Raw genomic sequence first — 14,987 nt, forward strand, 5'->3', positions numbered from 1 at the left:
ACTAAATTATACAGCTTAAAAGGGTGAATTTCATAGTTTGTAAATTATATTTCAAGTTTTAAAAATAAAACTAAATTTTCTTAAATCCTAAGATCAGTTCCTCAGAATGAAGGAAAATGATGGAACGAACCCCAGATACACAGCATACATTAAATGTCAGCTATATACATTTAATTATACATATTCTGTAAATATAGGCACAACAAAATGACTAAAAGAAGATACAACAAAATGTTAAAATGTAACCTCTTCTTAACAGTTGAATTTTTTCTACTTTATGATATACAGACTTTCTAAAATTCTAACAATGAGTATGCATATTCCTTTATAAAACATTAACAGTTGAACAGACATGCCATTTTTCCAAGATTCTTGCTATTAACTTTGGTGATTAACTGCTACATTCTCCTCTTAGCCTCAGTATAAAATTAACTGAATTTCACTGATTGTTTCAAATGAATTAATGCCATACTTCTAAACTCCTATTTTCTGCATTTTGTGGGTCAAAGAACATAATTTAGAGAGCAAAACAAAAGCTTCAATGCTCACATATGACAGCCAGACAATTAGGTAGTTTGAGTTATTCTTGGATTTGGAATTTTACAAAAACAATTTGCAAATGAAAATGTAGAAGAAACAGGAAACTACAGAGGACTGTTTTAATTAACTAACTGGAAAAACAGATATGGCAACTATAATTCTGGTCCAAGTAAATTGACATCATGAATCATAATGCTATTTTAAAACTTCACAAGAGTCTATTATGCAGTTTTCATTTGTCCAAGTTCGGGGTGAAAATAAATAGTATTGCTCAGTTAAATCTTCAGATGGTTAAACATCTAATTTTTAAGCATTATTTCCTACCTGGAATGCCCTCAGCCCATGTCCAACAAAAATCTCTTTCTAAAGAAATCTTTCCATATCAAATGCCAATTCCTCTATAAAACATCCTTCATTCCAAACTAACTAGATATAATTTATTTCTCCTCCAAACCACCACAGGACTTCTGTAAAATACCAGTCAAGTTATTGTTTTATTTGAAGGTCTCCCCTGTCACTACCAATTTTTCTCCACCCCTACCCAGTGCAGTGAAATCTCTCAAGGGCGAGGCCTTCTTTTCAACCCTCTGCACTCGGCACAGCAACTTGAACATGGAAGGCATTTAAAAACATCAGTTCAACAACAAACTATGCTAAACTATGACAAATGCTGTAACTTAAAAGTCTTTTTCTTCCTTTTATTTTATTAATTATAATGCTAAAAAACTCTATTGTAAATGAGAGTAACACAAACAAAACTATTCTTGCTGTTCCCTTGAACTAACTACCAGAGCTGTCACACTGGCTGTGCAGGTTACAAACGGCAAAACTCCAGGGGTACCAGTCATACCATGTGTGTGTACGCATTGCACACACATGCACGTACATATGTTACAAATGTTTGCATATATATACACATGTGTCATTTTATTACAAAATGGCATTTACTGCACACTGTCACAGGAATGAGAATTTACTAGCAGTCCCCCAGAATAGACAGTATAGATATCTCTTTGTTTTGTGACTCTATTTACTCCGCTCAGTCTCTGCCACTCCATCCAACTATGCTACCCTCATTCTGCCTTTAGTACCTGCTCATAGTCATCCTCTCAACCTGGACTCCTACCATCACTCATTACCTTGATCTCACTTCCACTGCTCTTCTTCACACAACCTCAACCTCTCACCCTCCTCGATCACATCCCGAACCTTCTCATCACCCCAAACTATACCTCAGAAGTGACTAATTCAGGGGCGCCTGGGTGGCTTAGTCGGTTAAGCATACAACTTCAGCTCAGGTCATGGTCCCGCGGCTTGTGAGTTTGAGCCCTGCGCTGGGCTCTGTGCTGACAGCTCAGAGCCTGGGTCCTACTTTGAATTCTGTGTCTCCCTCTCTCTGCCCCTCCCACATTCACACTGTCTCTCTCCCTCTCCCTCTCTCTCTCTCTCTCAAAAATAAAAATTAAAAAATAAAAAAAAAAAGAAGTGACTAGTTCAAACATCCTATTCTCCCATCACAGTCTTCCATTTTCTGGTTTGCACACTCAAATAACTAGCTGGTAAATAAAAACAAACAGCATAGGATGGGGGCCACAAGCATTCAGGTCACTTGGAAAGTGGGATTCCCTCTGTTAAACAAATATATATTTTATGCATGTGATTTTCATCAGGATCATTCTATCATTGAGAATTTAAGTAAACATTCACAAGCCACTCCCTATCATCCCAATAGTGGATAAAAACCAGAAAGAGGAGCAAATTTCATCTTGATTAAGACAAAAAAAAAAAAAGCATTCTCGTACAAATTCCAAAGAATTATTAGCCACACATAATTCAACCTGGCTCACAAAAAAGATGCAACATTGAAGAAAGTTTGGAAATTTTTTACACGGAAATAGCATCCCTATAGAAAGGGAGACCTGAAGTTGCAGGAAGTTTTATAAGAAAGATGTAGAGTCCCTTTTTCCTCCAAAGAAAGACAGTGAAGGTGTGGCCAAGTGATAAACCATATAACCAAAAACAGCAGAGAAAGATGAATGGTCTTAAGACAAGCCTACCAGAGATTACTCTGCAGGGAGAAGTATAAGCTCATTGTTGTATAGATTTGCACATGAAGTACAGCCTAACTTCTTAATCAAATAGCGTATTCACCCAAAAGCTAAAGAGAGCAAAATCTAAGCAGCAAACTTCAGAATGGCCAGGAGATTGGGTACACCTGGACTGCCAAACATTAAACTGTATGCTAAAGTCAGAGTATTAAAATCAACCTAAAACTACCACTGAAAGACCAAAATATTAATGGAATGAAAAAACAAATCAAGAAAGAAACAATGATATATTAAGGGAATCCACTATACAATAAAAATAATATATCCAATTAAAAAGGAAAAACAGACACAACAATAACAAAAAGGGAAAAATAGATTCACTGAATGGTGTTGAGACAACAGTTTAGACATTTGGAAATAAATAAAATCATACCCTTATCTTATTCCTTCTTTCAAAATGTATTTCAGATATTTCAGATATTCAAATGTATTTAAATATACAAATAATACCATAGAAATACAGGAAGGAAATACTGGTGGGTATTATAACAACTGTAAAGTAAAAATATGAATAAGAAGGAAAATGAGTAAAAATTTCTTAAAATGACACAAAAGGCAAATATTAATTACTAAGATGTTTCGGGTGCCTGGGTGGCTCAGTTGGTTTAGCGTCTGTCTCTTGATTTTAGCTCAGGTCACGATCTCACAGTGGTGGGATCAAGCCCCGTGTCAGGCTCTGCTCTGACAGAGCAGAGAGCATGCTTGGGGTTCTCTCTCCCCTTCCTCTCTCTCTCTCTCTCTCTCTCCCCTAAAATAAATAAATATTTTTTAAAAACCCTATTATAGTAGTTTATAATTTTACCAACATAAATTTACCTATATAAATTCAAACTCATGCCACAGAAAACACCAAAAAGTAAAATACATTTTTTCCAATATCCATGTCAGAAATACCCTAATGGGCAAAAAACTCTTATAAATCAGTAAGAAAAAGGTGAAAACCCAATAGAAAAACATATAAAGGATCTGAGCCAGCAACTCAAAGAAGAAACACAATAACTCATAAAGAATAAACTGTTAAACCTCATTAACAATTCACATAAATGCAAAAAAGAGGTAAACATTTACTTACTATGTCTCAGATACTGTTATCAGCACTTTATAAACTATCCAACTTAATCTTCACAACAGCACCAAAATCTACTATTTTTAGCCTCCCTTCACTACCGATGAAGAAACTGAGTAAATTATTTAAATCCCTCATAAAATAACTGATAAAGCCAGTAAGGCATCATCAGTTAAGCGTTAGGGCTCTTAACCACTATGCTATACTGTCCCATAAAATAAAAAAGAAGTCTTTCCCTCATCCAATTAGAAAATATTCAATTTTCAAAACCCAGCATTTAAGACAACGTACATATCCTTTACAAATGGTTCACAGAACTGTGCATGTGTTTAAACGTTCAGGAAAGAAGGGTACCAGTTACGTCTGTCAATATTTATAATTGGCATGCCACAGCATGGGAACAAGGTATAGCCTACTACCATCCCTTTCTTAGAACCACTACTCCTCCTGCACTCCAAGCGGGAGTGCTGCCATCAAGTGACCAGCCTCCAGTGTCACTCTTCCATGGATACGTAACTCAAGCAGGCCTTTTGAAGTTCTCCCTGGGATTGACATATGGATGTTGGAAGAGAAAGAGTTTTCTTTCTGCTTGCACTATAATGCAATTTGCCTCTCATGTAAAAGAGCCTTCATGCAGAATGAGACCAAACAGACAAGTAAAGCAAAGAAAGAGAAAGAACTTGGCCAGTATCCTTTGAGCCCCCAGATCCAGCCAGAAGCAGGCCAACCTGAAACAATGATTTGTGCCAAAAGAGTTCTTTCTTTCCTCAGTTACTTTAAGTTGGGCTTCAGTGACTTGCAATCAAAAGTTTCTTAATACACATTATAATCTCACCTCTAAGAATCTTAGTTATACAACTGCACAAATGTGAAAGGAAAAAGATACAAGGATATGCATTCAAGTGTCTTACAAAAAAAAAAAAAAAAAAAAAAGTCAAAATGCCCACCAAAAGAGGACTGGTTAAATAAATTACAGAAGTGTTTCTTAAACTTGCCTGATTAGAATCACTTGAGCGTTTCCTTTTCTCTTTTTTTCTTTTCTTTTTTTTTTTTTTAACAGTTTATTTATTTTGAGAGAGAGAGAGAGTATAGGAGAGGGGAAGAGAAAGAGGGAGAGAGAGAATCTCAAGCAGGCTCCATTCCATCAGCACAGAGCCCGACACAGGGCTCAATCCCTTGAACCACCAGACTATGACCTGAGCCAACATCAAGAGTTGGATGCTTAACTGACCAAGCCACCCAGGCGCCTTTCACTTGCTTGCTTATTGAAAGTACAGATACTCTGGCCCCTGGGAGAGTCTAATTCATTAGGTTGAGGTTGGGCTATTGAGATGGCTCATATTTTTAAAGAGCATCCCCTACAAAATTTTCACAGTCAAGATACTTTGGATACCCCAAATTATAGTGTTTACATATACAATGGTACATCATTCAGACATTTATGTGAGAAAGGTGTCCAAAACAAATTGCTACATGGGGAAAAAAGACAAATCACAAAAATACATATAATACTTGGTTCTCTTCACACAAAATATGTAGCTATACCTGTGTATATATATTTAACCAGAGCACTCATTTTTAATCAAAGCAGAGGTTCCAACATTATTCAGAATCTTACTGAGTCCCAACTACCCTAAAGGACCTATGTTCTGAGTTGCTATTACTAATAAAAATGTTATATACCACACAAGCAGACATAAGACAACACTGTGGCAAAGAGAAAAGTCTGGAACAATGTTCATCAAAATGGTAACAGAAGTTACTCCAATGGTAGGTTCAGGTGATTTTTACCAGCTTTTTTCTAATGTTCTATATATACTATTTTAATTTTTATTTACAATGAATAAATATTTTCAGAATTGGTTAGAAGAAAGCTGTTTGTATGGAAGAAAGTTAAAATATTTTTAACCAAGTAATTTTATGGATTATTAAATATAGATTTTCTGAAATGGGAAAATTCTTATTAGCTTTCAAACTTCAAACGTTAAAGTACAGTGGTTGCTTTCAAAGGCATGATTCTCTTTAAAGAGCCAAGGGAAATGTGGTATGTTGTATCACTTAATTAAAATTCAATTTTGACATATAAAATAATAAAATTAGTCTTTTTGAACAAGAATTATTTTTTTTAATCACAAAGAACAAAAAAAATAGATTTAATTTTGTTCATTTACTCTCAGACTCAAGACAATGGTCAAATGAAAACAAAGGTAAGAGATAAATGAAATTTAACATCCTAATAAAAACTAGATTTCTTTCTTTACAGGTCAATTATACCTCAATTAAAAAAAAAAACTAAAAAAGAACTAGATTGTAAGTTTCCTATTGGATTAATAAAAATACAATTTGCAAGAGAAAGAAAACAACAATGTTTAATTTAAAAAACAACAAGAACAACAATATATGACTTACCCCATCCAAGAGAGTATTTGATAAATGTATACGGAGATCTTTACGAAATGGAAATTCCAGATTTGAAACATGAAACACCGAATTATCTCTATCAATCATAAAAACTTCATTTGTGCCATCGATCAACATCATATACCTGTAAATGAAACATTAAAAAAGTAATATTGGTGCGCCTGGGTGGCTCAGTCGGTTAAGCGTCTGACTTCAGCTCAGGTCATGATCTCACAGTCTGTGAGTTCAAGTCCCACGTCGGGCTCTGTGGTGACAGCTCAGAGCCTGGAGCCTGCTTCGGATTCTGTGTCTCCCTCTCGCTCTCTGCCCCTCCCCCACTCATGCTCTGTCTCTCTCACTCTCAAAAATGAATAAATGTTAAAAAAACAAAATTTTTTTTAATAAAAAAAAAGTAATATCAACAGTGCAATTCTAGCATAGGGTCGTAAGAAATAACAGTTCTTTTTCCTTAGACTTACAATAGTTGCATAGAATAACGTTCACTAGATCCCCCCACCTCCTGGCCCCAACCATTATCATTCGGATTAAATTTTTAAAATATTTTTTTCTATAAAAACACCCATTTTTTTTGTTTTTGGAGACAATGTGATGTCAAAGAGCAACCTTATGTCCCATCTTAAGAAAGAATGGTTCTCTAACTTTTATTAGATCTTAAACATCAAAGTTTACAAAACACACATACATCTATATGTAACTACTGCATTTTCTTAGCCCAACAATTCTATGAATTAGTTATTACTCTCTCCACTTTGCACTAGGGAAAAAGAGGAAACAAGTGATTTGCAAATGGCTGGGCCTCAAACTATCCAGTGTTCTTCTCCTACACTTCAGTTAGCAAAACAGCTAACCTTTCTCTTTGAATCAAGATTATGATATAGCCAGATATCATCATTTCAGGTACAATTCTCATTCATTTCTATAAAATTAAAGTTTTAAATATATTAAACATTAAACAAAATATCTTAAACATTTTCAACATTCCTAAGGATTTTTAATCAGTCCTTATCTTCTTAGAGCCAATCAATTTATGGGGCAATTTCTATACTTCAAAATTCATCATTCCTCAAATGGTCAAGTAACCATCACTGCTCCCCCATCAGTGGATCATCAAGAACGAAACTGTACTTCACACCATATATAAAAATAAAGTCCAAATGGATTCAAGTTGAGAAAATCACAGATGGATAGGCTGTGCTACCAAATGAATATGGCAATATGTGGGATGAAAATGAAGATGATATCCAGGTCCCAAAATCGCCAAAGGAGAAAAAGTTGACAGAAATAAGAAAGAAAGTTAAAAGGCATAAGGCTCAAAAGAACGGAATTTTATTTTACTAAGTTGTTCTTGCTGGGTGTTAATTAAAAGAGTGTAAGAGTAATAGTCTGGATATACTACTGAGAATGAAGAATGCTGACCCACCTGCCCAACCTCCTGCCCAAAAGATATGTCAGAAAAAAGAAGCAACAACTGAAAGATGGAGCTCAATCAAGTTAAGGCCAGCGGGTAGAAGAAACATTAAAGGAAACCTTAAATGAAGAGATGGAAGGTAATATAACAGAGGTTAATATAACAGAGGATAATTTGTTTCCCATAAACAAATGTTCTAAAGAGCAAATATACATGTTTAGGAGAGGAGAGGAGAAATGGGAGAGCTGATTAAGGTAAAAGAAGTGTGTAACAAACAGGTTGAAGAGCAGCAAGGATGATGAAAAGAGCTTACATTTGGAGACTAAATTGGAAGCATGCTGTTACTAGTGTTTTCAAAATAATTAGTCCCAGCAGGCCCCCGGAGAGAAGGTGGAGAGCTCAGGCCCTTGCTACATATTGAAACAGCTGTAGCCCTAGCAGGTATGGGTTGTGGACAGTCAGGTTACACTAGGAAAAATAAAATCAGCCTCAGTCTGGAATGACTCTGAGAGGCTCCTAAACCAACTACCAGGCCAGCAGGGTGGCAGACAACAGAAATACTTTGTTACCAAAGCACTCCTGCACATGCTTTTCAAAAGCAGCAATTCCTGGTTGATAGGGAAAATCTAGATTCCTTGGAAGAAGTCAGCCTTGCCCTGGATTATGTTTCAAAGAAAATTTACATCACCATAAGGAAAGGTCAAATAAAAAGCAACTGTGATATCTTCTGCAAAAATGGTACTGAAGATATAATCCATCACGTTATTCAAGGACTTAGGCCAGCACTTTGCAAAGCTTAATATTTGCTTTAAAATGTATTTCGTGGCAAAATGAATTAGTGAAACAATATATCTTTCTCCTAGAAAGTCAAGATATTAGGATGTCAAGGTGTTAGGAATATTTAGTTATGAGAAAACATAAAAAGTCTCCTTATTAAAAAAAAAGAAAAAAAAGAAGTCTCTTTATTCCAATAAAAAGGAAAAAAAGGCATCCAAAATGGTAAGGAAGAAGTGAAACTTTCACTATTTACAGATTACCTGATATTTAGAAAACCCTAAAGATTCCACCAAAAAACTACTAGAACTGATAAGTGAATTAAGTCACAGGATACAAAAACCAACGTACCAAAATCTGTTGCATTTCTATACACTAATAGGGAAGCAACAGAAAGAGAAATTAAGAAAGCAATCCTGTTTACAATTGCACCAAAAATAATAAAATATCTAGGAATAAACTTAACCAAGGAGATGAAAGACTTGTACTCTGTAAACTATAAAACACTGATGAAAGAAATCAAAGTTGACACAAATAAACAGATATTCCATGCTTATGGACTGGAAGAAAAAATATTGTTAAAATGTCCATACTACCTAAAGCAATCTACAGATGTAATCCAATCCCCATTAAAATACCAATAGCATTTTTCACAAAACTAGAACAAATAATCCTAAAATGTTTGTGGAACCACAAGAGACCTCAAATAGTGAAAACAATCTTGACAAAGAAAAAACAAAGCTAGATGTATCACAATTCCAGACTTTGAGTCATAGTACAAAGCTGGGGTATTTAAAACAGTATGGTACTGGCACACACACACACACACACACACACACACACACACACACACACAAAAGACACACATAAATCAATGGAACAGACAGAAAGCTGAGAAACAAACCCATGAATATATGTTCAATTCATCTTCAACAAAAGAGTTAAGATAATGTGATGGGAAACAGTCTCTTCAACAAATGGTATGGGGAAAACTGGACAGCTACATGGAAAAGAATGAAACTGGGCCATTTTCTTACACCATACACAAAAATAAATTCAAAATGGGTTAAAGACCTAAATGTGAGACAGGAAACCATCAAAATCCTAGAAGAGAGCACAGGCAGCAATTTCTTTGACATTGGCCACAGCAACATTTTTCTAAATAGGTCTCTTTAGACAAGGGAAACAAAAGCAAAATTAACTATTGGAACTATATCAAAATAAAAAGCTTCTGCACAGTGAAGGAAACAATCAACAAAACCAAAAAGGCAATCTTTGGAATGGGAGAAATTTGCAAATGACATATCTGATAAAGGGTTAATATCCAAAATCTATAAAGAACTTATACAACTCAAAATCTAAACACACACACACACACACACACACACACACACACACACACACACACACAAATAATCCAACTAAAAAATGAGCAGAAGACTTGAACAGACACTTCTCCAAAGAAGACATACAGATCACCAACAGACACATGAAAAGATGCTCAACATCACTCATCATCAGGGAAATACAAATCAAAACTACCATGAACTATCACCTCACACCTGTCAGAATGACTAAAATCAAAAACACAAGAAAGAAGTGTTGGTGAGGATGTAGAAAAAGGAACCCCCTTGCACTGTTGGTAGGAATGCAACAATGCAGCCAGTATGGAAAACAGTATGGAGTTTCCTCAAAAAAAAAAATCAAAAACAGAATTACTCAATAATCCAGCAATTGCACTACTGTGGATTTACCCTAGGAATATGAAAATACTAATCCACTGCACCCCGTTGTTTATTGCAGCACTATTTACAATAGCCAAATTATGGAGGCAGCCCAAGAGTCCATTGATACATGAATGGATAAAGATGTGGTATACACATACAATGGAATATCACTCAGCCATAAAAAAGAATGAAATCTTGCCATCTGCAACAACATGAATGGAGGCAGAAAGTATATACTGCTAAAACAACATAAGTCAGTCAGAGAAAGACAAATATCATAATTTCACTTATATGTGGAATTTAAGAAACAAAGAGAAACCAAGAAGCAGACTCTTAACTATAGAGAATAAGTTGATGGTTACCAGAAGAGAGGAGGGAAGGGGGATGAATGGAATAGGTAAAGGGGATTAAAGAGTACACTTATCATGATGAGCACTGGGTGATGAATAGAATTGTAGAAGCACTATATTGTACACCTGAAACTAATATAACACTTTATGTTAACTATACTGGAATCAAAATTAGAAACTTAAAAAAAAAAAAAGAGTCTGTTTATCTTATTTATCCCATTATCCTTAAAACTTAATCCTGATATCTGTTAGTATTCAGCAGAATTAGTGGTCTACAGTCACAATTTGAGAATGGCTAAATTATGCTAATAAATTTTAAAATTCACAAAAAAAGAGGTGGTTTTCCTCTTCTGTTCATATGATGACAAAAATTACATTTCCCTTTTCACTGGCTGCTCAGAAGCTCAGAATTAAATATAATGTTGAAATAGAATAAATATTCAATCCCAGGGTGCTGGCATATTTTTTTTCCTGTCATAATTATTTTCTATTCATCCATACTTTAACACATATATATAAGAGATATATAGATATAGATATAGATATCTTACTACCAGACCTTTCTACTTCAAGTAGAATATTAAAAGAAAATACCGTCTATGTACACTTATTGTAAATAGATTTAAAAGATCAAGGAAAAAGGCTTTAGAAGATAGAATTCAATATAAAGGATTGCTCATGGGAAACAAGCTTGCATCTGCAGAGAGATACCAGAGAAATTATTTAGCAGTTGGTATTCAGGGATTCTTCTGCACATATAAATTTTCAGGCTTTGGAACAAAAGTTTCTGGGGTATGATTTTTTTGGTTTGAATTCCAGTCATTCCAAATCATGTGTTCTTTTGTTATGTGATATCTCTGAAAAATAAGGAGCTTGTTCATGTTAGGGAGGAAAGATAAAGAATATAAAAATATTCCACATGACTCCAAAGTCTCTGAAAGCAGCCAGATTCTTTAATAATAATTAAAAAAAAAATTTTTTTTTTAAAAAAGCCACTATCCCATATACTGTTATATGCTGGCAAGACACTAAACAAATAACCCAAGCATAGTTAAGTGTTGAAAAGGTAAAGTACACAGCACTACAGAAGCATACAAAAGGTGGGACCTGTCAGAGCATGGGGGTGGGGAAATACATCCCAGAGGGATTCTCATGGAGCTGATCAGAGCACGTTATCATCACTTACTGAGCAATGACCATGCACAGAGCAAGGAGCAATGTTCAGAGTGCTTGACATTAATACATTTAAGCCTTACAGCAATCCTACCATGTAGGTAAAATTATTATCCCCATTTTCCAGATGAGGAAGCTGAAACACATATTAAGTAACTTGCTCAAAGTCATAAAGCCGGCCAAAAAGCAAAGCTGATATTAAAACCTAGACAATAGCCTGTCTCTACAACCTCTATAGTGTACTGCCTCTGGCATGCATTATGCAGGAGTTAGCCAAGCAACTATGGAATGGGAGGGTAAAGGAAAGGGAGGTAGGAGTGCTGACAGAGTTTGGCACACAGTCTACCAGGTGCAATATCTTTGAGACAAAAACGAATTTGCATGTTCTGGCAATTAAAAAAATTTCAGAATACTAAGCATAAAGAGAAAAAGAGGAAATGGCATGGCTTGAGGCTAGAGAAGTAGTTCCAAACTTAGGAATTAATGAAAATCTTTTTTTCACTTTATTACTAGAAAATGGAAAATCCCTTCTAGGAGACAAACAGAAACTATATGGGTAATTCAAACACAGGAGATTTAATAGAGGAAACTGGTTATATAGATATTGAAATGCTGAAAAGGTAAAAGGGGAAGGCTAAAGGAATCAAGAGATTAGTAACTGCAGGAAGCACTACCACCAAAGGGCTGGGGGAACAAAATGAAAGAAGTGCATCATGAGAAGCTAGGAACCTGGAGGAAGGGCAGTATGAGGCTATGCCTGAAAGAGGGTGAGGAGGTCCATGGAGCTAGGTGTTCAAACCTCGAAGGAGTAGGCACCACATAGCTGATACCTTGGCCTCTAAGGAGAAGAGCCCTGCAGCTCAAGTTTGAAACTCTATGGAAGAGGCACAGAAAAGAGGCTGCTCAAACTGCTAAGGGGACACAGCCCAGTGGGTGAGGAAGAGATGCAAGTGGCACTCCATCTATCTAGAATGTACCACCCAGAAGCTGGTACCTGTGAGAGGGAGCAGCAGGGCTGGTGCTGGGAGTATCAAAAGAAGCTGGAGAATGAAGTGATAGTTATGTTTGGCTGCTGGAGGTACAAAGAAACTAGAAACAAGCAAAGTCCTTTCTCTTATCTCCCAAATTCCTGCCAGGGCTCCTACTGTTAAAATCCAACAAGAAGTGAGCTGGCAAGGGGGTCTGAGAAATGTAGTTTGCAGAGTCCCAGTCTCCCACTATGATTTAAAAGGTGGACTAAAGCTGAAAAATAATAAGTAAATAAAAGGCAGACCACCGAAAGGCTTTTAGCAAAATTACAGCATAATCTGATTTGCATTTTTTAAAGTTCACCCCCACATAATGTGTTGGAACCAATCTGTAGACCAGAGATATTATGAAGCTTCTGTTGTATACCAAGTGGGACTACAGTAGCAAGGATTACTCAGAGGTAAATGGATAAACTCAAGACATTTAAGAGGCAGATTAACAGGACAATATGCTATGGGTTAGATATGGGAGTGAGGAAATAGGAGAAGTCAAGGATGACTACCTAGCTGCCAGCATGAGTAACTGGGTATACTTTATTTACTGAGCCATGGAGTATTTAAGGAGGCTAACTATTTGATTTAGTTTGGCAGAAGTGACAGATCCCGTTTTAAATATGGATACAGAAATTTTTGTTTTCACACTGAAAACCAAAAGGCCTTTCCTCGCAACCAGGTTAGAAATAGGCTCAGGTTCTAAACTAGACAATCAAATGTTCCCTTCATAAAAATTTTAAGTTCAATGAGTAACAGAGAGGCACAGGAATAGCTCAAAAATTATTCACAGCAACAGCAGAGTCACTGTCAACAAATGCCAATGGTGGCTTCCTCCTCAAAGTGTTCCTGTGTCTGACCTTGCTCAGGTCCTTGATGCCTGCCTGCCCTTGATTCATACCCACTTTCCCAGACTGGTTCTCCTGAGAGCCTTCCAATTTATTCCTTTGCTGAAATTAGCCAAAGTCAGTTTCTACTGCTTACTGTCAATATAATGCTAATGGATATACTGGTTACTTTTTTTTTCTTTTTTTGCCCACTGTATAACAGGTGGATTCACGTACTGTAAATGTGCCTATGATGTAACCTCACTGGTCCCCCAACCTACCCTTAATACCAGGGGTTACATGATCCTAGCTCTTTACATAATAATTTCATATGAAGATTCATGCCATCTATTTCCTGTCCTTCAACAGAGACAAGTGTGTAACGTTAAGCCCAGAGTTTACTTTCCCTTTGTATCTTTTCTCTCCTAAGGGTATACAGCCAAACCTCTACTGTTTCTATACCAGCTACATTTCCTCTCGTCTCTATTACCAATAGAATTGCACCCAAGTCCCTGAAACCTAATTCTCAAAGTTCTAAAAGTACACAGAAATAAATTCAGGTATACTAAAGTTTCTTACAAATTATATTCAGTTTAGAGACACTTCCCTAGATACAATTATAAACCTTAAGAGCAGGTGACCAGACTCTGCCCCCTACCTACCAACACTTGTCACACCCTGTTCTACAAACAATGCAAAACAGCTGACCTGATAGGCCAAACACCTGCTTTCTTCCTTCCCAATGGGGGGCTTTGCACACTTTGCCCTTTTCTCTTACTAGCTCACTACTCAGTAAATTTTATCTACTGTAATCACTTTTACAAAGTGCATCCATGTCTCCTTTAACCCAGTTTTTTTTTTCCTGTTTCTTTCAACTCCTAAAAAAAAATGTTACATATATTTTACCAAAAACTTTCTCAAATAGAAAGACATTTTCCTCCTTCTTATCTCATTCACTTAGTTCCATTAATGAGCCTAAGAACACTCTGATCAAGGCTAGTGACATATCGATATCAAGCAAAACTGAAAGTCCTAAAAGACTTTCATCCACCTACACAAAATAATCAGTGTCACAGAGTCCCCTTCACAATCTCCATAATACTCTCACTCTCTTCCTTATCCTGTAAAAGCAAATCAGTATTCCCCACTAGAATTTTTAAACTAGTCAAAATAGTGTTTTTTATAAACTTCCTACAATTGTTACAATTATAGTTTGGTTAGTTACCAGTGTTGGAATAGTACCTTCTGTCATTTTTCAAAGCTGACATATAGAGTAAGTAATATAGGTACCTTAGGAATTAAGCAAGCTCTATAGCCTAAGTTAGGAATCCAAACACCATTTAAACTAGAATTCTATGGAAACACAGCCTAAAGTCTACCAAAATAAGTTCAGGAATCTCAGAGAAAGACTTCTGGTAAGTTTAGGAACCACTGTTTGAATTACTTTCACAAAAGGAACAATAATTGATGATAGAACAAGGTAATCCTACACATGAACTTTACTTTTTTTTTTTTTAATTTTTTTTTTTTTAACGTTTATTTATTTTTGAGACAGAGAGAGACAGAGCATGAAC

At 35.8% G+C, this 14,987-nt stretch overlaps 1 protein-coding gene across 1 annotated transcript in view; it reads right to left on the reverse strand.

Annotated features, from left to right (window-relative positions):
- Positions 1-14,987, reverse strand: part of RNGTT (RNA guanylyltransferase and 5'-phosphatase) — a 312,089-nt gene that overhangs the window by 220,578 nt on the left and 76,524 nt on the right. The window contains exon 9 of the mRNA XM_060616151.3: positions 6,124-6,259. Coding sequence (XP_060472134.1) covers positions 6,124-6,259 — 136 coding nt within the window. The remainder of the gene's footprint in view (positions 1-6,123; positions 6,260-14,987) is intronic.

This window comes from Panthera onca, chromosome B2 (assembly GCF_046562875.1).
Source record: "Panthera onca isolate mPanOnc1 chromosome B2, mPanOnc1 haplotype 2, whole genome shotgun sequence".
Classification (NCBI taxonomy): domain Eukaryota; kingdom Metazoa; phylum Chordata; class Mammalia; order Carnivora; family Felidae; genus Panthera; species Panthera onca.